At 34.7% G+C, this 25196-nt stretch overlaps 1 protein-coding gene across 1 annotated transcript in view; it reads left to right on the top strand.

The window, feature by feature from the left end:
• The window catches only part of LRPPRC (leucine rich pentatricopeptide repeat containing), a 114288-nt gene that overhangs the window by 63974 nt on the left and 25118 nt on the right, over positions 1 to 25196 (top strand). Inside the window, exons 23-29 of the mRNA XM_012450601.3 lie at positions 1202 to 1409; positions 9885 to 10009; positions 11066 to 11172; positions 19109 to 19177; positions 19914 to 20004; positions 22736 to 22878; positions 23010 to 23130. Coding sequence (XP_012306024.2) covers positions 1202 to 1409; positions 9885 to 10009; positions 11066 to 11172; positions 19109 to 19177; positions 19914 to 20004; positions 22736 to 22878; positions 23010 to 23130 — 864 coding nt within the window. The remainder of the gene's footprint in view (positions 1 to 1201; positions 1410 to 9884; positions 10010 to 11065; positions 11173 to 19108; positions 19178 to 19913; positions 20005 to 22735; positions 22879 to 23009; positions 23131 to 25196) is intronic.

The raw sequence follows: 25196 nt of genomic DNA, 5'->3' as shown, positions 1-25196 counted from the left end.
GCTTTTTGCATTTCTGCAGCTAGTTTTTATTAGCATTGCTGTTTGGATTGAGTTTGAAGATCATGACTTATGGCACAATTTGCTTATATGCCTACACTAATGGCTTTGTTTTTGCTTAAGAAGGTCTGAAGGCTGAACATAAAACCAGTAAACATAACCTAAAATACGAGTCCGAATTTTGCAGTAGTCTGTGCCTCACTTTTTAATAACATTAACAAAATAGATACTTTAATTAAAGTTTTTATTTAATAGTTCATGGAAAAAGCATAGCTGATTACATAGCTGATTTGCATACTCTAATTTTCTCATTGTTGAGATAATGCTAAGCCTAATAAAATTAATTACACTTGATAATACATTCTTACTATTTGCTTGTTTCTTAACTTTCTGATTTGGCTTTATTTTGAAACTTCGTTTTTAGCCTTCTTCTTTTCCTTTGATTTTTAGAAAAGATTGTTTTAATTTTATTATAGGGAAAAATATATGGAGAAAATTGTTTATTAGAGCATTGAATTTTTTTCCTAGGACGACTTTCTAACTCTTTATAAGGATTAGCCTGTGTTTTTTAAAATCACCTTTTGTAAAGTGGTCAAAACATTTTGTCTGTGTAATAATTAAGAACAACATTATAAAAATGCACTTATTCCATATCCTAAAATGTTTGTTTCTGCCTTCCTAATGAAGCTTAATGAATCTAATGTATTAACATGCAGTCTTTTGGAAAGCTTTCATTGGCTCTGCTTGGCTAATTAGTATCGACATAGCAAACAGGCCCTATCGGTATCAGACCATTAGTCTGGCTGTATATACAGTGTAAACACATCTTTATTATCTGGCCTCCTGACAAGCCATCTGGTGAAGAAACAATGGTGTGATTTAGCAGATGTTAGCTCTGAACGATAAAAGCATCCATTTAGGAGGATCTTACAGCTATAGGGCAGACTGTACAGGGTTATGTGGTACAGAGTGGGCACACAGTCCCTATCTATAATTTGTAGTCAAAGTTGCAGGGAAATGATAAAACCATGCTATTGTGGATTTATAATTGTAGTCTCGTTTAGAAATGCAAGTAGTAATTAACTTGAAATCGGCATTATACACTAGAATTTACATTCCTGCTGGGCTTGAAATGCTGTTTTAATAGCGGTTTGTTTTCCCTACATGAAATTACCTAAGGGTCTTTTGTGTTACTTCATTGTAGATGCTATTAACATTCTAAAGGAGATGAAAGAGAAGGATGTTCTTATCAAAGATGCAACAGTCATGTCCTTTTTCCACATCCTAAATGGCGCAGCTTTAAGAGGTGAAATTGAAACAGTAAAACGGTTGCATGAAGCCATCGTGACTCTAGGGTTAGCAAAACCATCCACCAACATAAGTTTCCCATTGGTCACTGTATACCTGGAAAAGTAAGTTCATTCAATTTTGAATTTTAAACGTTAGCATTAAAAGAATGACTCTAATTGTTTTGGTATTAGACTTTGTAAATACTCTCGTGATGGGGAAGCCTTGGAGGTCATTTGCCACAGAGTAAGAGGACTTATATGGACTAGATGACCTTTAAAATCACTAGCAGCCCTTTGGTCCTGTGACTTTTCTTCTCAATGGAATGGTCCCTGGTGCTTTTCTGTAGGAGCATGTGATTACATGAAATTGAATATAGTTTTTCCCAGTTTTGAGCCTGATAAGTGTTATTAATAAATATAAGAAAAAGGATCTTCTAGGGCTTTTGATTATGTGTCTTGACTGCTAGTTATTCAGGTAATAGGTGTAGAAGCATTTTCAGTGCTCCTTTTCTTCACAAGGTATTTTAAAAATATATATACCAGTACAGTTAATCTATCTTTGATAAATGTTGTAGGAGATATCTTTGTCTTGTTGGAAGATGAATTTTGCTGATAGGGCAAGATTTACTGAGTTTGGTAATTTTTCCATTGGAAATGCTCTTGGTGGTGTTCAATTTAAGGCATTATTTGCAATGTAAATCATAAAATCAGTCCATTTTGTAATGAGTAAAACATTTTTAGTAAGATGATTAAGCACAGTTTGTCATCTTTTTCTTTCATATTTTTGTTTTCTGCTTTGCTTTTTAAATTTCCTAGATCTTCTTTGTCAGCTCTTTCATAGCTTAGCATAGTTTGTAATCTGCATTACACAGAGACTGCATTGGCAAAGTAGTTTTAAGAAAACCCTAGACAAACAAAAATAGAAGCTAATAATTAAAATAAAATACAATTTAAAAATAAAATAGAAGATATATGTATCTTAAAGTAGTAAAACACCAAAAACATAGATACTAATTTCGATTTCTTTAGTCCAATTAACAGGGAGAACCAAATTTGACTGAAATACAGAAATATCTGACTGTGGATATAGTATGGATGTCCTGTCGATGCCAGGAGAAAAATAAAATATATATTTTAACGATTCTTACATTTTTCGCAAATTTCTGGTAGTTTTTCTTTATTTATTAGAGAGTATAATTAATTGGATATAATAAATGATTTAGTGTTGAATTTAAAATGTATAATCGAAAACATCTCTTTTAACTATCTGTTAAGAAATGTATGTATACATGCATGCACACATGAAATGATTCCTTTGCCATCCAATCAAAAATAATTATCAAGTTAGATGACTGGCCAAATCTTAACCTCCACAATCTCAGCATTACATCCTTTTAAAGAAATAGTGATTCAAACAATTACTGTGTTATTGAGTTATCATATTCACAGCCAACTTTATATAGAAATCCTATAATTAATATGCTTCCTATTAGAATTTTTTCGATTGCTTAAAAGACCCGTTTCTGCAAATTGCATGTACAACTCAACAGAAAGATTTGAAAGAAATGGGCCCAGTGCCCAGAAGAATTAGGCCCTCCTACACTACGGGGCAAAAATAAAATAATTAACAATGAAAATGAGGCCATGGTAGAAAAGTATCTTACAAATAGAAATACTTTGAAGACAGAGGAGACGTTGAAAGCTTTCCAAGAGAGGTCTGCAGATGGGGCTCATGAACCAAGGAGAGCTTACCCATGGGAAAATGGAAACAGCCTGGAATTCAGATGTTAACCTAGGGCATCCTCTGTGCTTCTGATTATATCTTGCAGTCAGATATTTCTGTGTCTCAGTCAAATTCGGCTCTCCCTGTTAATTGAGCTAAAGAAATCTAAATTAGTATCTTTTTGTTTTTGGTGTTTTACTACTTTCAGATATGTATATCTTCTATTTTTATTTTATTTTAATTATTCTATTTTTATGTGCCTAGGGTTTTTTTTTTTCCTCTTTAACTACTTTGCCAATGCAGTCTCCATGATGAGGTCTTTCAGTTTCATATATTGTAATTAAAAGGGTTATTGACTCAGAGTCATGAGAATAATAAAAAACGATAAAGGAATGTTATATTTCTAAAATTGCAGAAAACAGCAGAAACATTCATAGTCAGGGGAAATGCTGGAGTAAAACCTTGACTTTGAAACTTTTTCTCAATTGTGTTTTCTCCAACTGATGGAAGATAGCTAATTAATTCAGAATCATGACAAGTGCTAGGATTAACCACACTAGTCTGCGAAAAAGTCCACGTGTATTTGATTTGATTGAATGTGTTTAATCTTCAGTAATATGTAATTGACCTCAGCAGGTATGAGCTTATCTGGTAGATGAGCGTTATTTATTCAAACTTGTGATAAAATTATAAAAAACATTTTAGAACATCGTCATAAATCTTCACCCTGTCATTCAAAGGCAAGCATCTTTTTGGCATGTCACTGCAAAAGACTCTAAAGAGAATATCACTTTCATGTTGTAAATCTGAAGCAAATCCATGAGACTGAGTTCCTTAGAAAGATAATCTTTAAGATTCAGTGGATCTTAATTCTGAACCAACTTTTCCAGCATTGGACAAAACACATGAGAAATTAATACTGTGTCAGTGTGTGTTGCTCCCTAAAGCCCCTCTTTTCTGTAGTGATTCAGATTTGAGAGCATTTCAGTAAGAAGTCCTTTACATAAATTGCCACTTCACTAACACTTAATTCACTTACATTTTTTACAGACAATGTAAAAAAGCTTTATGGGTATGGAAATAATACATTTTGTTTTTATTCATTTGCCAAGGGAAATCCAAAACAATAACAGATTTGGAAAATTGTAAAGAAGTTGGTACACTAACCTGCTTTTGTATTATCGAAATGAAATTACTTGCATTGAACAGAAAAAAATTTGCAGTTGAACAAAACTTTTGTGTTTCATTTACATTATATTATATTACAGTCTCTAAACCACATATTTACATGTAGTCCAAATGAATATTATTTTAAACATTTTCTTTTGTAACTATTTTATTTTAAAATGTATTTCTTTTATTGAAATCATGCCTGATTCATGGAGATGACAGCAATCCGTCACATTAAGGAAGAAAGAAATGATTTAAAATAGGTTAAAAGGGTTTTCGATTAGTCTTCATGTTATGGTCAAGGAAATGAAATTAATAAAGTCTGGGCCATCAGATTTTAAAGCATAAAAATTTGTATGATGCAGTTTCAGATTCACTTGTTTTATACCTGATCCATTTTGGTTCCATTGCATGCATTCAAAAATAACTGAAGCTGTTTAACTGGATTATATTAGTGCAAGTGATCAAAGCAGCTTTAATTTCTGCTTTCCATTAAGGACTTTTTTTGGCCTGATTTGTGTTATAATCTGTATATGTACATTTGCATTTCATTTAAATGTATCATGAACTTCATATATACTATCCTCCCAGAACTCTTGCTAAATTAATCTTGAGTTCTTCATAAAGGTCCCAATTTCTCTAAGATGAACTTGTAACAATGTTTTTGGAACTCACTGTAATACTTTAATATGTTACATAAATGGGAAATAGGCTTTTTTAAACGTTGATGATTCTGTCATACACACTCCCCTTCAATTTTAGCATCTTCATTTGTACTGGATACTTTTATTATTTATGGGAATGCTTGCCTTCTAGAGTAAAACTCTTTGTGTGCTGAAAGGAAATTAAAGAGGTTTGGCTCTTTTACTCCATTATTGCAATTAAGAATTTAGCATCATCAGTGCCAAAGGACAAAAAGTGGTTCATTTGCCCTAGGGGGACAGGACAGTGATAAGATGATTTTTCGTCAAGGATCATTGGGTCGTAATTAAGTTACATTCATGGCTATTGCTTTTTGAAGGATGATTGGTAAATGACAGGCTTCATGTGCTTAGTCTGGACAGTGTGCAGTAGGGTTTTTTCTCCCTCTGTCAGAAAATCCTGTTGAGCCTGATAATGTAAATGTGGCATTTTATTCTGAACAAAAGAGCAGGGAAATGAGCTATCTTGTCTAATCATTCAGTTGTTTAACACCGACTTCCAGTTTAGACTCAATTGGCTGGAAAGCACTTGACATGTGAAGTTAGTGCTGTTCCGAACGCATGTTTGAGTAAATTTTAAAGTAAGTGACAGCTAAATTGTACCTAGGGAAATTACAAAGCCTTCAACACAGTTAATTTTTTGGGGAGGATTAGTTGTAATTGCAACACCAGTCTCCTTGAAGATTCCTCATTTATAGATGATGAATAGAAAAAAAACATTTAGCTGTTTCAAGTGCTGGTTCTCTTAACAGAATATTTTTGTGAAGATGATGCTTTCTCTTGAATTGGTTTCTTCCCATATTGAACATCTGCTTGTGATTTGTAAGATAGTTTGTTTTAAGGAGTTGAGTTTGGTTTTTGTTTGGTTTTTCTTTTTTAATCTTTGTTTCTCCCCACAAAGCCCTTCTTTTCTGTAGTGATTCAGATTTGAGAGCATTTCAATAAGGAAGCCCTTTACATAAGTTGCCACTTCACTAAGTCTTAATGTATAAGGTTGCAGCACTTTATTCCAATTAAAAAAATCAATATTTGTCATTTTTTGTTGTTGTTATTTAAATTAAGTATACTCTCTGTATTAGAACCTTAAGAGACTAGCGCTACTGACAGATGAATAGTTGTCACTCGTGGTTGTTTTAACAATTCCAGATTGTGTGAACACACGATTTTTATAGTTATATGTATTGAGAGGTGTATATGAGTTAGGAGTATGTTGTTTCCGGGTATCTTGAAGTAGATAGTTTTATGATTGGCAGATGTCCCATAGAAATGTCTGTCCAGCAAACTTACATCCTATGTGGTGTTTGTTTTTCTGTCAGTGACATTACAGCATACTTCAGTTTCAGAATGACGACTAAAACAAGTGGTACTATTAGATTTGCCATCTGAGCTTCAAGTTTGCTTTTCTGGATGTTCTTCCATGTAATAATGAGAAATTGTAGTTTATAGTAGTTCTGTGTAGTCATGTTTCCTTAAGAAGTGAATTCTAGATTCTAGAAGGAATTTTGATATAGGCCAAGTGAGTCCATTCAAATTAATGAATTTAACTGTCTTTTAAGTTTCCAAATTTCTTACTGGACCCAGCCTATCTTATATACATATTCTTAAAATTTAGGATTATGGAATCTTTTCCTCAGTTTTACCTTTATTTCATAAGACTCACAGAATTTTTGTAAAGCTTATATTTTTAATTTGCATCAAACAAAATATTGCTTTTTAAAATGATTGCTTACTTTTTATTAGTGTACATAGTTTTATGCATGAAAATTATGTTGTCTATTGAAATTTTGGGGAGTTTTGATTTTTTTTAAGGGATAATAGTATGTCATAGAGTTGATTTTCTTTTAGTGTTATTTGTGGAAGCACTGACTAAATTTTTATTAGGAGTGAACCTTTAAATATTTGTTATATAAAGCTTTAGGCATTTTGCATATATACTGATGTAAGCCTGGCCTCAAAGTTTTAAATGAAGAATTAATGTGTCAACATTAATTTCTTCAAAGGATTATTGTTATGTTTTAGTAGGATTTAAAATCATTTGTAGTGCTCAAAGAAATCCACAGAAAACTTTGGGTCACAGAAGCTAGAAGTATACTCATTGGTAATGTGTTGTTCCACATTTTGGCGATAAAGCTGTTTTTACCTTTCGCCTTTTGATACTGTGCTTCCCTTACTGATTTCATCCTGCCTAATAAAAGTGGTATTTTTACATGACAATTTTCTCTGCTTGTGCAAAACACTTTAGATAAACCTAATAAACACAGAATCATAGAACCTATTAGAACTGGGAGGGAACCCAAATGTCCTTCAGTTCAGCCATTGTGATAATCTGCTTTTCATTACCACCTCTAGAAATGTATCATGTTGCTACAGCTGAGTAGCGTAAGTACTCTTTATCAGTTGAGATTGAAATACAGAGTCCTGTGACTACATAGCTATCTTCATAGCAATGCAAATTTTATGTGTTTTTTAAAATATTTTTCATTTCCATCATCACTTAAGTTTTCAAGCTTTAATATGAAAGATTGATAGTGACAAATTGTGTGGGGAATGTAAATTTTTATCTTTTAAAATGACATGCTCCAACCACAAGTCAAAATTAGATAATAGGGACTGAAAAACTGACTAGTCATTTACTTTTTTTTATCTCCAGTACACTTTGTATGAAGTATTTTATTATAAATTTCTAATTCATTTTGTTGGCAACTTAAGAGCAGTAACGTTGATACTTAAAATTACTAATAAATATATGAATTATTTCCATTTTGCTATTCTTGTCTTTTCTGTTGTTGTTCTGAACATGTATAATCTTCAGAAGCATGTATTTGGAGACCAAAGACTATTAACATGTCGCTTTGATTGACAGAACAATTATTCATTCATTTATTGATAGTTTTGACCTAATGTAGGGGGAAATACAATTGAAACAATACTATTCTAGTTTGGGAATTGATCTGGAAAAGCAAATCATGCCACTTAAAAAAAATTGTATGTGTTAGCTTTGGTCTTAAAAGTGTTTTAGTAGTTTTTCGTTAAGCGGAATTATAGAAAGGCAATAACTGAACCTGTGTCTGAATTAAGGGAAAATACTGATTATATAAAGCTTTATATCATACGTGGTAGCTACTGTACCATTTCTCTTGTATGACAGTAATCTAGCCTGCAACATCTACTTGCGGTTTTGAAATTAACCTGTAATTTAGTCTTCACCCCAAATGACAAAAATTCAAATGACTCTGTGGGGTGCCAGAAGATGCACTGTAAACAGGGCTCAGTAAGGGGATAAGGTAAGAGTTCCATCAGGATAGGCTCGTTTTCACTGTGTCACTATTATTGCAATAAAATTAACATTTCTTCGTTGTCTTTTACTTTTTTAGTACGGCTTAAAATCAAATCTAGATAAAATAGTAATTCAGTTTAGGGCAACATAACATTTGTATAATGGACAAAAATGTGAGGGCTTTAACAGAAAATATAAAAGGACTTTCTGATTTGAAAACTGTTGCGTGTATGAGAAATTTGTATTCTCTACAAAGATCTTCACTAATTGTCACTAGTTGTGCTTGGAGCTATGCCTCTAACCATGCCTTTTTTAAAAAGTACCTTTCATACTCTCTTTTCATAAATTTTTAATTTCTTATTCCAAATTGTACCACTTTATTTGATTATTCAAATTCCAGTGCTTTTAATAAAGCATAATGTGTAATTAGATGTACTGAACTGATTGTAAGTCCAGCAACTTGCCTGCTAGTTCCTTCCTCTCTTTACCTGATAGCCTTAGTCAAATCAGCCAGTCTCTAGATGCCCCAATTTCCTCATCTCTTTAAAAGTAAAAGGAGGTAGCAAGTAGAATTGGATCATAATCTCTATAATTCTTCCAAGGTCTTAAATATTTCTCATACTGACATTGTTCTTTTAAAGAAAAAAAAAATACTTTTTAAGGACCCACAAGAATATAGCACCACACTGTTGTTTAAGAAACTGACTTAATGACAGTATCTCTTTAATTTTTCACCACATAAAAGAAGCCTTGACTTTATAATTAGAAATAATTTTTAAAAGCTCACCCTTTAATGAAAAAGTATTTAGAATTATCCTAGAATTCACTGACCCACACGAATGTCCTAGTTTTCACAATAGTAAGTTCCTTTACATATGAAACTTGAGGTTATTTACTACTTGGCTAGTAAGGTGGCAGTATGAAAAACACTATGATAAAGATGAAAAGTGCTTGAAAATTCCTTAAGCCATTGGTGGACATTTAATAACGTTTACCAAATCTAAAATTTTGAGGTACAATTGTTAAAGGCACATAAGTAATTGGAAAAGGTATTTGACTGTAGCCCTTGCTTTCAGAAATAATACATCCTTCTTCTTCTTTTTTTTTTTTTTTTCTTCTTTTGAGATGGAGTGTTGCTCTGTCACCCAGGCCAGAGTGCAGCAGCGTGATCTCAGCTCACTGCAACCTCTGCCTCCCAGTTCAAGTGATTCTTCTTCCTCAGCTGCCCGAGTAGCTGGGACTACAGACACGTACCACCATGCCAGGCTAATTTTTGTATCTTTAGTAGAGGGGGGATTTCACTGTGTTGGCCAGACTGGTCTTGAACTCCTGACCTCAGGTGATCCACCTGTCTTAGCCTCCCAAAGTGCTGGGATTACAGGCATGAGCCACCATGCCTGACTAGAAATAATACATTCTTACGGCAGTTTATGACATAAAGTCAGAATTTATAAAATCAGAGAATGCCTTAATCTATTTGGACTTTTTAAAAAAGTATCCTTTAACACATGAAATAATGAAAGATGAAGCAGGGTAAATAGTGGACTGCTGATGATCTATGTATTCTGTTTCTTTTTTTCCCCCCATTTTAGATTTGTGGTTTTCTACCTTAAGTAAAGCTCAGTTGTTTACGTATTAATTGGTCATTAAACATCTCTCTAAAGTATTACTGAGAGACTAAGCTGAATTAGATATATTGTATTCATTGTTCTTTTTTTTTTTCTAAGGGATGACCTGTCTGCTGCTCTGGAGGTTGCCATTGACTGCTGTGAAAAGTATAAAATATTACCAAGGATTCATGATATCTTGTGTAAACTCATAGAGAAAGGCGAAACTGATCTAATTCAGAAAGGTTAGTCACGTTCTAATATCTTAATGTAGTTGGATTTTTTTCCCTTCTTGCTTATTTAATCTTAGTGTACTATGAAGAAAAATTTCAGCAGAATCCAGCATATTCAAAGAAACTTTTTTTTTTTGAGATGGAGTTTCACTCTTGTTGCCCAAAGTGGAGTGCAATGGAGCAATCTCAGCTTACTGCAGTCTACGCCTCGTGGCTTCAAGCGATTCTCCTGCCTCAGCCTTCTGAGTAGCTGGGATTACAGGCATGCGTCACCATGCCCAGCAATTTTGTATTTTTAGTAGAGATGGGGTTTCTCCATGTTGGTCAGGCTGGTCTCCAACTCCCGACCTCAGGTGATTGATCCATCTGCCTTGGCTTCCCAAAGTGCTGGGATTACAGGTGTGAGCCACTGTGCCTGGCAGAAACTTTTTTTTATATTTGTGAAATCTAAAAGAAAAATATCAGGTAGATTTCCCATATTGTACATGTTCTTGATTTTAATAACTTCATTTTCAAAAAATGTCTATTATTTTTGTGTTCTTCTTGGTGATCTGTCTTTATGAAGTTTTTTTTTTTTATTTTGGAGATGGAGTTTTGTTCTTGTTACACAGACTGGAGTGCAGTGGCGCTTTCTCGGCTCACCACAACCTCCGCCTCTTGGGTTCAGGCAATTCTCCTGCCTCAGCCTCCTGAGTAGCCGGGATTACAGGCACGTGCCACCATGCCCAGCTAATTTTTTGTATTTTTAGTAGAGACGGGGTTTCACCGTGTTGACCAGGATGATCTCGATCTCTTGACCTCGTGATCCACCCACCTCGGCCTCCCAAAGTGCTGGGATTACAGGCGTGAGCCACCGCGCCCGGCGATTTTTTTTTTTTAACCCTTATCCTCACTAGTTCTCTTTGAAGCTACTCTGTTAGGTACTTAATAGTCACTATAGCTATAATCTTTAAGTTATTCATAATATTTGTTTTAAAATAAATTTTTCTTGTATTTGTCTAGCACTTCGTATGATACTGTATTTTTATTTTTTTCTCCTAATATATCTGTTTTTTCTCTCCTCCCTAGCAATGGACTTTGTTAGCCAAGAACAAGGTGAAATGATGATGCTCTATGATCTCTTCTTTGCCTTCCTACAAACAGGAAATTACAAAGAGGCCAAGAAGATCATTGAGGTATGATTTTAACTACAGTATTCTAATTGTAGAGCTGTTTAGACTCTTAATTAGAATACATTTAAAATTTTTAACCTTTAATTACACTTGTTCTGATTCATGTTAATAGAATTCAATCCCAATAATGTGGGGGGAGGGGGATCTCGGCCAGCTTCTTTATTGTATATAATTACAGTTCAGAAAAGGCAGTCTGGTTGTATATTAAATTTGTTTCCTCACTTTGTTAAATTCACTATTATATATCAAAATGATATTTGCATATTAAATCTTGGATTGTGGAACAATTAAATTAAACTGGCATTCCTGGGTGTAAAGTTGCTAATCCTCTTTGCCAAAGAATTCTTTGTTCTTAAAAGCAGTGGAATTTAATTTGCTGCAGACCATGCTCAGATTTATTTGTAATGCTTGTCTACAAGTTAATCAGCCAAACAAGTGCTGTCTGCAACTGTTTGGCATTTAATTTAAATTTTCTTCTTCTTTTTTTTTTTTTCCACTATGGTAAGCAGCTTATGGGAAATGGTAGGTGACAAACCTGGCCTATTTAGGATTAGTGTATTTTATCTAGGCTTTACTAAATTTTGCTTACTGGAATTGATAAGTCAAGGGCCAACTATAAAGTCTGTCCAAATTGTTATTAATTTCACTATTAATTCTGTGTCCACTAAGAAAACAAAACATTCCACAGAAGATGGACCCATTGCCTTAAGAAAAATTATTTCACGTGATTAAAACTGTTACAACTGTATCAATAATCATGGTTTTTCTCAATTATACTTTGCTTTTATTCAATGTCCTTTTCTAAGAATACACAGTGGACAGGATGGCCTCCTTATTTGTATATTGATGACTGCTTATCATGAAACTGAAAATGCAGGCACACAACCCAGAAAACTATATATTTTTTTCTCCTGGTGTTTTTTGAAGGAGAGAACGGTCTATTATAGAAAAGGAGGACTGTGAAATCAACTCAAACTTTCTTCTCTTTCCATTTTATGACTCAGTCTGCCCACTTGTCAGTGGACAGTGGGGCATGCTATCATGCTATCTTGGACAGATGGTTCTGTAGCTTAAATAGTTCATTTACATTTTCTAGAAAATGGTATAATTTTTTTCCGCTGAAAGTACAGTGAATCCAAACGTGAGAAGAGCTGTCTGCCTCTTGAGTTCTGCTGCTCTGTGTGTACAGTGTCAGTATTAGCAGGTCACTGATCAGAGGAGAAATGAAGCTTGGGTTTTCAGATAAGAGCAATGAGAGTTTCTACAGGAGGAAAGCATGTGCCTGTCTTTGTGTGGTAAGATGTAATAGAAAGAGCAAGAGGCAGAAGAGTGATTTCTTCTTTTGCCATCTACCTGCTTATGTGATAATAGACAAGTTATTAAACCTCTCTAAGCTTCCTCATGTATAAAAGAGAATATAATATCTGTCTTTAAGATTCAATCACATAATGTATGTAAAGCAGCTTGCATGTTTCCTGGATTGTGATAAGTGATCAATAATATTAATTCCCTTTGCCCCTTAAAGGTAGGGATTGTGTTGTCTTCTTTACCTCACGTAATTCTAAATATAATGCTTAGCATAAGGTAAATGCTTGTCACATGAATAGGCAAGAGAAGACTGCCTGTTAATTACTTAGAGCTTTGCCAGAGTACAACAACGTTTAGGAATGGCTGTCTGCTGATGACAGAATTTTTGTAGTAGATGTGTATGAAATTTTTTAAAGGGTAAAGAATAGCTTTGCAGAAAGAATACTACAAGTCATGAGTAATATTTTTATCATTCCCAAAAAAGCAATAATGTCTTATCATTGGGTAGATTCACTGTAGTTGAATTTCCAGAGCTGCTTTGTATTTGAAGCACTGTGGAAATAATTAGATAAACCAGTCATAATGCTCATGTTAAATGAAGAAAGATACAGGCAGGGTTCAATGTGTAAATATGGCCTGTTTTGTTTTTAAAATGAGTTGGCATACATGTATCAAGTATGTAATATATTTGACAGTCTTCAGTTTTTTGGTTTTGTTTGTTTGTTTTGATAGGGTCTTGCTTCGTTACCCAGGCTGTAGTACAGTGGTGGCTTAGTTTACTGCAGCCTTGACCTCCTGGGTACAAGCAATCCTCAGAAAGACCTAGTCTGAAAAAAGTCCTTTCTACAACACTTCATCTTACAGCAATTATTACATTCTATAGATTCTCTTTTTAGAGGTCTCTTCAACTAGAATGAATAAAAGGGAGAGAGACATGAGAAGAAAAGGAATGAGGGGAGGGGAAACTGGTCCAACTGGGAAGTCATGTAAATGTTACCCATCACCTTCACTAAAGAGCTTCATTCTGGAGGTTTCAAATGAAGAAATCTGCCAATGCCACCTTTAAGGGTTCATGATAGGAGATGCTATATCAAATCTAAGAGCTCAGTTTATCTTGTATCTATGTTAATTCATTCTACTTTCTGTTAACTCAGGTCTCTATCTGTCATGTTATTTTGAGATGACTGAGTAAAGTGTCTTCAAAATCTCTTTGGGGTGAGAATTAAAAGATGAATTGTGAGTTTCCACATGGAATGGAGACAAAAGCGTTCCAGACAGAAGGAATTGCCTGTGCAAAGGCTCTGAGGCAGCAAAGAGGTTCCTCCCTTTATCCTTCTTCTGCCTCTTAGGATTCTTATTAGAGAACACTAATAAAATGACATCTGGAGGGTCTGGTACATTATCAGACATTTAATAAATGTTAGTTTGATTCCCTTCCTTCTCTATGCCATTCTTTCCTGTATAGAAGTTAATCCTTTTGTCTCTTTTGCAGATACATCCTTTGTAGGCTATCTTAAGAACCTTTGGGAATCAAACCCAAGGGAAGAGGTTAGAATAAGAAATGCTAAGTTTCAAGCAGAATTTTTAACTTTAATTTCTCATCTTTGTGTTGGTTCTGAGAACCTGGCAGTGCCTGGCACATGACAGGCATTCAGTAAGTGATTGCAGAACTGCTCAGAGGGCTAAGGGTTAAATGAAATAATGTATTTCTTCATAGAAACCTTTAATATGGTAACATTTCATACATCATTTAACTTTTTTGCTTGTACATATAATCTCTCCCTGGATTTAATGTCTGGTCTTGGAAAAAAAGAATGAGTGATCCAAGAGGTGATACTTTATTTATATGGTCTGCAACACTCTCTTTCTGGGAGGTAAATGAAGTACCTGAAAAGATCATAGACTAAAAGAATAAAGTCATTTTTCTGTTTGTTTGTTTGTTTACAAAGAAATACTGGACTAGAACTCAGGAACCCTGAGTTTTAGTTCCAGCTCTGGTACTAGGAGCCATAAAGGAGGTCCCATTCATAGAGACATAACAACATTACTGTCTAAATGTATCAGGGGCCTTCAAAATGGTAATGACATTTAACCAACTTTTGAGAAATGATCCTAAGTAAATACTCTGAAAACCAAAGTGGATAAAGATGTAAATTATGATTATTACCTGTAACAGTGAAAGTTTTTCTCAAAGGAGAAGGGTTTATGAAATGGAATGATATGGCCATTACAGATAACACTTACAAGATTTTGGATTTTTGAATTTGGGATGTTCAGCTGGTAAATATTAATACAGATATTCCAAAATTCAGAAAAATCTGAAATGTGAAGCACTTCTGGTCCCAAGCATTTTGGATAAGGGATACTTAGCATATAGTAGTTACGGTATTTGAAACCAGGCCCTGAGTTCTTATTTTCTGTTGGTTCCCCTGTACCATCCTACCTCCATGATCTTGTGACTGCTCAATATCTGAAGTGTCAAAAACAGCTTACCCTTTCTGCAGAATTGCTCTTTCTTGACTTTTCCCTCTTTCCTTATCTGCTGTTTTGCCTTTCCATTGCACTGCAGCCAGAGTAAATCTTTATCTCTTCTCAGTGAGGGGAAAAACTCTCTTGATGGCTTTTGATTTAAGACCAAAAGTTTGGATTCCAGTGATCTTCAAATCTTTGTTACTCTCCCTTTTGTTCTTTTCCAGATCAAGTTCAGAACTTTTGTTTGTTTTTGTGGTGTTGTCTTGACCGCAGAAATTTCAAGATATGTCAGTTCTCATGTAAATGTATACCTGCTCCTCCATGAGTTAGTATAGTATCTCCTGTAACACCTAGTCAAGTGGATCATTTTTAGTTCATAATAGTTTGTTAATTGGACTTGCTCAGCCATATTTTCCTCCTTATTATACATGGTCCTCAAGTCTTGGGAAGATTTTAGAGAAAAGGACAAATGCTAAAAGATTTAATAAGCACCATGATACCTTTTTTGCTCTCTTGTTCTATGCTAGCATTGAGAATAATATAGTTTACCCTTGAACAAAATGGGTTTGGATTGTGTAGGTCCACTTTCATCCAGGTGTTTTTTCAGTAAATATATTGGAGAAGTTTTAGAGATTTGAAAAAACTCACAAATGAACTGCATAGCCTGGAATTATTGAAAAAATTAAGAAAAAGGTGTGTCATGAATGCTTAAAATATAGGCAGATTCTCGTCTGTCTTATCATTTGCTTACCATAAAACATATACAAATCTATTATTAAAAGTTAACATTTATCAAAACTTACACACACATAGACTGTACATGCTGCCATTCATAGTTGAGAGAAATGTAAACAAATGTAACGAAGTACTAGTCATAATACAGAAAATTAACTATAGTACATATTGAATTTCTGTAATTATTTTGAATAACACCATGACATCCATACACAGTATCACTAGTGATGCTGGAAGTGCTTCCAAGAAGTAAACTTATGACATTTCAAGAAAAGATTGACTTGCTTGATATGTACTATAGATTGAGGTGTGCAGCTCTGGTTGCCTGCCATTTCAGATAGAAATTCATCTTGTAAACAGATGTCATAAACTTAAGGTATCAAAAAATACAATATTGTAAACGTATTTTCTCTTACGATTTTCTTAACATTTTCTTGCTGTAGCTTACTTTATTGTAAGGATAGAGTATATAATACATATAACATACAAAATATGTGTTAATCGACTATTTGTTATTGATAAGACTTCCAGTCAACAGTAGGCTATTAGTAGTTAAGTTTTTGGAAAGTCAAAAGTTATATATGGATTTTTGACTGCACAGATGGTCACATTCTAACCCCCTGTATTGTTCCAGGGTCAGTTGTACTTGAACAGTACTTGGGTTGGGGTGAGAATGTTGTTTCCTTTTTTTTTTAAGAGAGGAGGTCACGCTGTGTTGCCCAGGCTGGAGTGCATTTGCTATTCACAGGCACGATCATAACACACTACAGCCTCCTGGCCTCAAGCAGTTATCCTGTTTCAGCCTCCTGAGTAGCTGGGACTACAGGTGCATGCCATCTTCTCCAGCATGTTCTTGTCTTTGTCCCTTCTTTGAAGCCCATGTGCACATGATGTTTCCTCCTACTGTGTTAACTAGGGGACATGAAGCTAGGGTGCGCGGTTTTTGTTGTTGCTTTCATTTGACATCTCCAGCTGTAGTGGCAAGAAAAAACAGGCAAAAATTTCTATTTGAGTTAAATTTGGGATAATCTTCCTTGAGACAAAGTTGGAAATGTAGTAGAAAAACTTTCATTTCTTTTTACTTAACAGTAATAATTATTGGATATCTATTATTACTAGTATACATTATCCAATAGTCATTGGATATCTATTATTACTAGTATACATAGAAGCTTATGATAAGCTTCTGTGGTAAATTTACATCAGAGTGATGTAATGAAATTGAAGTAATGAGAATTATTTTTAACTTTGGATTACTTTTTCCCCTTCTACAAGTAAACCTAGTAGTGAATTGCAGCTCCAGAAAGTTGTGGTTTGAAGCACAGTAGATCAGGTGGAAATAAACATGCACAAAATCATTATTTTATCCTACTACTCATTAGATAGATTGTATGTAGCAACACAGAAAGAACTAGAGGTGAGTTTATTTTAATTAACGTTAACTGTTTTTTGATGTTATATTTAACATCCCAATTAGGATTCTGTTCTCCTTGTTTTTATTACATTTTCTATTTCTGCTTTCGGCTTGCAGTGTTTAAAATTCAATCAGATGTTAAGAGATAAGCCAGAAATGTTGACTATTACAGCAGCCTAGGAGATTTAGTTAATCTGACCTAGATGTTCATTTGATGATTGAGATTTATATGTGAAAACAGTTCTCAATTTCAAAATGAAACATGGGAAGATCTGCCATATAAATCAGCTGTCCTGCCAAAGACAGGCAGATTAATCACCCACAAACAGAGTATGTCATAAAAGTTGTGCTGTTTAGATCATTGGCATTTGGATCAGCAATAACATTGAAAGTTGTAAGTGAATGTAGCCCTTGCATTTTGCCATGTTCTAAAGAGGATTATTTCATAGTTTTTCAAGAGCTCTTAGTATATATTGACGTTGGTTTCATTTTCAGTATTACGTGTGTGAAACAAAACAAATAAGAAAAATCCTTGAGATGAAATTATGCCTGAGTGTAGATATTAATAGTATTTGAGACTATATTAATGACTAATTTTTATCAGACTATATTTATCAATGACTAATTTATTCATCATTGATTTCTTGTATCCCAAAAAGTAGATACAAGAAATGAGAACAAGTTATCCAACTTCTAATCTACCAGTTTGTCCGTCATCCCACCAAAACTTCAAGATGTTAGTTTCCACTTCAGCTCTTAATTTAACATTGTACAATGTTATTTTTAAAAATTAAAAATAATGAGGACTTATAAGAGATTAGATTCAAGGGATACCTGGTTTTATCAACAGAACTGAGTGGAGAAAGCAGTAAAGGTACTTCCTCTAGACTGGAGTAGCCAGGGCTAATGAGTATGTAGTTTTCTTATCATAATGCTGTGATTGAAATGTAGTATTTAATGGTGAAGCCCTCTTAGAGATGATGAAAATACTGTAGTTAGAGTGACAAATCCTTGGAATTATGTTGAAATGGTTTGTCTTTTATTCCAATATCCAAAATTGTAAAATAAGTGCTTTGAAGCCAGACTTATAGACTAAACTATAGTAATTTATAATTGAGGATATAACATATGTCTCAATTGTTGAAATAAACTAAGACTGTAAACCAATTTTAAAAGTACTTAGCTTGTTTTGCTCCTTAAACATTTAATTTTAGGTGCTAGGCAAAAGTCATTAGAGTACTTTTATCACTGTGAATTTTATAAAGCATTTTCTTTTAAAAACGAAAGCCATTGGTTTATTATTGTAACAGTTGTTAATTAGTTTGTGTAATATTGATAATTTTTGTCTCCTGAGTCTATTGGGATATTTAAAGTAAGAGAGAGAGAAAGAGTATGTCCGTTTAACGTGGTGAAATCCCATCTCTACTAAAAATACAAAAATTAGCCAGGCATGGTGGCACATGCCTGTAATCCTAGCTACTCGGGAGGCTGGGGCAGGGGAATTGCTTAAACCCAAGAGACGGAGCATGCCACTACACTCCAGCCTGGGCGACAGAGTGAGACTCTGTCTCAAAAAAAAAAAAGAGAGAACATACATGCGAATGTTGATGCACACATTTTATTTGACATTTTCTAAAAGTTTAGTTTATCACTTATTTTTGAACTAAAGAAAGTATAAACATTTTATTAATTAAAGATTTGTGGAATGAACGTTGACCTGCAATGCAGCATTTGGAAATGATTGGCATCTTCTAGGCACAAGTTAAACATAGGTTGAATTTTATACTGTGTTCTAATCTTATTTAAAGGTCTTTGACAACTATGGGGTTAAGTTGTAGTTTGTATTAGTTATAGTATGGTGTAAAGTCAGTATATACTTATATACTAGTATATGTATTTTAGTATATATGTTTGGCAGCAGATTTATAAGAAAAGAAACTATCTTTGAGGAAAAAATAATATTCAGCTGATGCCTTACCTTGGGTGCTATGTGATTATTTTATTTTACAGACTCCAGGCATTAGAGCTCGACCTACAAGACTTCAGTGGTTTTGTGACAGATGTATTGCAAGTAATCAGGTTTGTATTCGATTCTGGTGTCTCAGTCACCTAAAACTGTGAGGAGAAGGCAAGGGTCTTCTGGGTAACATGAACATTTGGGGGATTTTGAGAGACAGGGCATTGTGGAAGCAGTGTTTATCTTGATTGTTTGCCAGATGAGCAGTGGCTTATTTCTTATTCCTGAGGTGCAGCAGAAACCCTAAATTGTTAACCTGGGCCTTGAAGATTTTATCTTTAACTAGTTGGTTGGAGCAGGCTGACCTTGTGTCCTTGGCACTTTAAGCCTGCATTAGTCCTCAGTGGCAGGAGGAGTTGCTTCCCAGAGCTCTGGAATTTCTGCTTGCCCTCCTCTGGTGCAGGTACCTGTTAGCATCATGCCAAGTAAAAGCCACAGGCCAAGAAGAGTGTAAAGTTTGGGTGGAGAAGTATTTTTGTTAATGTACAATACGCTCTTTGAGTTCTCCCACCCAGATATCTTTGAATTAGTTATTCATGTTGTGTTCTTGACTCCAATTTTTTTTTAATTGTGGTAAAATAAGTATACTGTAAGATTTATCATTTAATCATATGTAAGTATATAGTTCATTGGCATTAAGTTCATTCACATTGTTGTGCTCAGCCCATTAACTTTAGAAATGAAGTTAAACTGCCCTTTTGGTAAAGCTAATTTGAAGGATTATTCCACTGCTGTTTGTCAACAATTAAAATATATCCTTTACACTAGGTAGATCTATCTCTTAATCTTACTTTTAAGGTTGAAACTCTGGAAAAATTAGTGGAGCTGACACAGAAGCTATTTGAATGTGACAGAGACCAGATGTACTACAGTCTGCTAAAACTGTATAGTAAGTGATTTAACTATTCTTCATGTTTTCATTTATTTATTCTGTTGAAGGCAGTGGCAGGGAAGGAGTACTTGGCTTTGAGGGAGCTCCAGGGATTGTCAGAAGGTGTTTATTCAGCAGAGGCTCAAGTAGAGACTAGATTGAGTTTTATCACAGAATATTACATTGTAGCACTAGACATGTATGTCTTCATAATTTCTGACAATCTTACTGCAATAATGAGAAGGTATGAAAACCTTCATCAGAACCACAGAATTTAATAGGACTTCTTGAGGTAAGAACATTCTTTCTGTTCTTTTATTTAAATATTCAGGTAAATTTATTGGTCACTTTTATAAATAGGTAAACACCATAATAGCATGTGTGTATAGATTTTTTCTTTTTGCAGAAAGATGCATATCTATATATAAACTCATTTTTAAAGTTTTTTTAATGTGATTATATATTTTTGACTCAGTCATATTACAAACACTTTTCTATATTTAATCACCAACAAGTAACTAATATATTCCATAGATGTACTAAAATTTATTCAGCCTATCTCCTGTTGCTGGGTTTGTGAATAGATTTCTATTTTCCATTTCTAAAACAACACTACATTACTCATTTTTGTGCCTTAATCTTCATTGATTCCCTTAACTGTTTCCTGAGGCTGAAATCTTAGTATTTGTACTTGACATTTCTGAAACTTTTGACCTCTTTTATCAAACAATGCTCTAGTATTTTTATACCAGTGTACACGTTTGGAGCTTTACAGTTTCTTTTAGGATATTTCAGTAGAGAGGAATAACACTTAGAGCAACCAGTGACCTTTCCCTTTTTGCTTAATTTAGGTAGATTTATTATTCTGCTTTTCTCTCAGCAAATTTCCCTTCACCAAACGGATAAGGGGATTTATTTGTCATTTCAAACTTGTATTTATTACTATTGAAAGCTCTATTTTACATCTTGATGGTGTAAGTAAAATTACATTCCAATTTTTGGTTGTATTTGAAATATACACTTCACAGTATAATTCTTAAGACTTTGGCTTGAATGATGATCAAATTCTCACACACAATGCTGAGGTTGGTATTGAATGTATAGAATTAAAAACCTGTATTTTAGGCAGTTGGTCTTCAAATTGCAAATTATAATCTGTATTTGAGCACTAACATTCCACTCCACCTACTCTTCTTTTAAAGAACAATTTCATGATGAAATTCTAATAATGTGCAAAGTTCAAAAGAAACACTGACTATATGTCTAAATATGTCTTAGCATTTAAAGTAGTCCTCATAGAAGACTATACAAACTTTTATTTAGAAACAAAAATTCTGTGAAGCCCTTACTGTGTGCTGGACATTGTGGTAGGTACTGCAGATGTTAACGTAGTGCTCTGCTGAAAGGGTCAGTCCCATCACTAGGTCTTACGCTGCAGCAGGTAAGAACAACTGAAAGGATGTGGAAGTCTGTGGCCAGGTGAGAGGTGGCCAGCCACACAAACAACTTCCTTTTCAGAAGAACTTTTACTATTAGTTTTGTTTTGTTTTTGAGACAGGGTCACCCAGGCTAGAGTACAGTGGTAGGATCAGAGCTCACTGCAGCCTCAACTAGATTACCATGTGAAAGGAAATGGGCTTTTCAGTATGAAGGAATCTGCCTATTTCCTTCCCAGCCAACTTCCCGTCCCCTTGTAGTAGTCTGATAACACTATCAGTTGAGACAATAGAGCTAAGAAGATTCACACACTGTCATAGAAACTCTTCATATCAACAGAAGCAGCATAGACAATTCTCTCTATTCAACTAAGTGAAAAGATTTGTAGATTTGTCACGTGTAAAGATATTATACACTTTCAGTCATTTTAGTACACACCACAGCTGTGCATTGTACAACAGAAGTCCCCAGCCTTTTTGGTACCAGGAAATGGTTTCATAGAAGACAGTTTTTCCACAGACCAGGTTGTGGTGGGGGATGGGGGTGTTTGGGGATGAAACTGTTCCACCCCAGATCATCAGTAATTAGATTTTCATAAGGAGTACACAACCTAGATCCCTGGCATGTGCAGTGCACAATAGGGTTTGAGCTCCTGTGAGAATCTAATGCTGCCACTCATCTGACAGAGGTGGAGTTCAGGGGGTCATGCTCACGCACTTGTCTGCCCTACCTCCTGCTGTGCAGCCTGGTTCCTAATAGACCACAGAACAGTACCCTTTAGGCTTTGCAAAGATCATGGATATATATACCATATGTACCACATACAATCACAGATATATGTATACTGCATATGGTACCATATATATACATACATACATACCGCATGTGTATATGTGTATGTGTATATACGTGCACTGTACACAGTATACATGTATCTGTGATTTTTGCAAAGGCTAAAGGTCGTAGTTGAATTGTTACCTGTTTCTGATTTTGATTTCAGCAGTGGGCAATTTCTCAGTAACATTAAAAAGACAAACGTTTTATCAACATGATTGAAAGTGTTTAATAAAGTGTAATGGGGGCTTCTTGTTACTGCTTTATAAGAGGTAAGGTATTTTTGGTTTGTAATTTAGAAGTACAGAGAAAAGTTCCCTTCTCACCTTCAGGTCACAGTCACTTTTGGTTCCTTTCCCTAAAGGCAGCATTTGGAATAATGCTGTCTTCAACATCAAATACGAAAAAGTTCTAAATATTTTTGTGAATTCTGTTTCGCATATTTACTGATTAATTTCTATGTAATCAAATTCTATAGAAGTAAATGGTGACTGGCAAAAAGCTGATGCTGTCTGGAATAAAATGCAAGAAGAAAATGTTATTCCTCGTGAGAAGACATTAAGATTATTAGCAGAAATCCTTAGAGATGGTAACCAGGAAGTTCCATTTGACGTACCTGAGGTAATTTGGTTTTGGCATAATCATAACAGATTTTATTGTCAGTAAAAGTAAATCATAGATTAGCTACTTTTATACTGAAAATATCACTGTATTTACCAGTTTTTATTTAACAGAATCATTTTGTTTTAAAGTTGTGGTATGAAGATGAAAAACTTTCCTTGGATTCTTCATTGAATTCTTCATCCACCTCAACCTCAGACCTTGGCTTCCAGAATGATATATTGAAAGCCTGCCAATTGAAGCAAAGCAAAGGCAAGCACATATGGGCTTGGGGGCTGCAGGGGTGGGGATCGGTCTTCTTTCTAATAGTGTGTGGGATGGAAGCCCAACCAATTAGAAGTGCTCTAGGATAGCGATAGAACTGAAATTTTATAGATTTATTGTTCCCTTCCATACAACAAAGACATTTTGGGGGCAGTTGGGAAAATTTAACTGTTGACTTAGTGGTAGATAATATTAAAGAATTACTCTTATTTTTATGAGATGTGATAATGGTATTATGATTTATTTATAGGAAGATGTTCTGAAATTTTGAGATCCACATGAGTTATTGGGGGATGAAAAAATAATCAAGATTTCTGTAATTTATTTTTAAATGTTTAAGCTACAAAAAACAAAGCAAATCTGGCAAAATCTTAATTGTTAGATATAGGTGATGGGTATATGGGAAGTGAGGTTCATTATACTATTTTTATTTTATTTATTTATTTTTTGGAGACAGGTCTCACTCTGTCATCAGGCTGGAGTTCAGTGGTGCAATCGTGACTCATTGCAGCCCCTGCCTCCTGGGCTCAAGCAGTTCTCCCACTTCAGCTCCCCAGGTAGCTGGGACCATAGGCACACACCACATTCAGCCAACTTTTGTAGAGATAAGGTCGTGATATGTTTTTTGGGCTAGTCTTAAACTCCTGGGCTCAAGTGGTCCTTCTACCTGGGCCTCACAGAGTGCTGGGATTACAGGTGTGAGCCACCACCCCCAACACATACTATTCTTTATATTCTTTTGTAGTTAGAAAATTTTTCATAATAAATCCTTTTGTTGGCATATATTTTTATAAAAAATATTCTTTGAAAATAACTTTTTGTGGCAAATATTATAACTTACTTGAAACCATAAAAAGATTAAGGCATTAACTACTAGACTAGTGTGTGTTGAAGTGATCCAGTAATATCTCAAGGTTAGAGTCCTGTTTCTCAACTTTCTTCCGTTTCTCTAGTAATAAACTTTCCTGAAGACATCTCCACCTCTATTATGCCTACTTTAAGTTTTTTATGACCATCTTTAACCCTCTGATAAGAGCTTGTAAGTTGAATTTTATATTTTCACTTAAACTTCTTATACTCTTCCAGAATCATATATTACTTTTACTTTCTTTACTTTTGTTAATTTCATTCTATGGAAATTTTTTCCATAGAATGATTCCTTCTGTTTTGGGGTAGATTTCAAGTATGCTTTATGATAGTTACTATTAAGGAAATAAATAAAACAGAATTCTTTTTTTTTATTTTAATCTTGACAGTTTTGAGCTTTATTTATTAGAAAGGAATCAATTTAGAAATTTATAGAACTTCTTAATTTCCTAACTTAACTGGAAGGTTTGGCCAGGCAGGCATGTTGGCTCATGCCTGTAATCCCAGCACCTTGGGGGGTAGCCCAGGAATTTGAGACCTGCCTGGGTAACATAGTGGGATCTCACCTCTACAGAAAATACACAGATTAGCCTGGCTTGGTGGCACAGGCCTATAATCCCAGCTACTCAGGAGGCTGAGGTGAGAGGATCAGCAGAGCCCAGAAGGTCGAAGCTGCAGTGAGCCATGATCACACCTGGGTGATTGATAGAGCGAGACCCTATCTCAAAAAAAAAAATTTTGTGGCACTTATGTAAAATGTATGAAGTAAAAATAAGCTAGGTTCTTGTGCCTCCTCAGTTACCTATAGTATAACTTTTTATTCATTCTAATTTCCTTTTTTTTTTTTTTTTTTTTTTTTTGTGAGATGGAGTCTTGTTCTGTCACCCAGGCTAGACAGCACTGGCACAGTCTTGGCTCACTGCAACCTCCACCTCCCAGGTTCAAGTGATTCTCCTGTCTCAGCCTCCCGAGTAGCTGGGACTACAGGCATGTGCCACCACGCTCAGCTGATTTTTGTATTTTTAGTAGAGACAGGGTTTCACCATATTGGCCAGGCTGGTGTCGAACTCCTGACGCCATGATCTGCCCACCTTGGCCTCCCAGAGTGCTGGGATTACAGGCGTGAGCCACTGTGTCTGGCCCATTCTGAGTCATTTTGCTGCATATTCAGTCTATATATATACTAT

Source organism: Aotus nancymaae, unplaced genomic scaffold, assembly GCF_030222135.1.
Source record: "Aotus nancymaae isolate 86718 unplaced genomic scaffold, 86718_ANA_hifiasm-v0.15.2.pri h1tg000057l, whole genome shotgun sequence".
NCBI lineage: Eukaryota > Metazoa > Chordata > Mammalia > Primates > Aotidae > Aotus > Aotus nancymaae.
The sequence above is the reverse complement of the archived record's forward strand: the minus strand, read 5'-3'. Positions and strand labels throughout refer to the sequence as shown.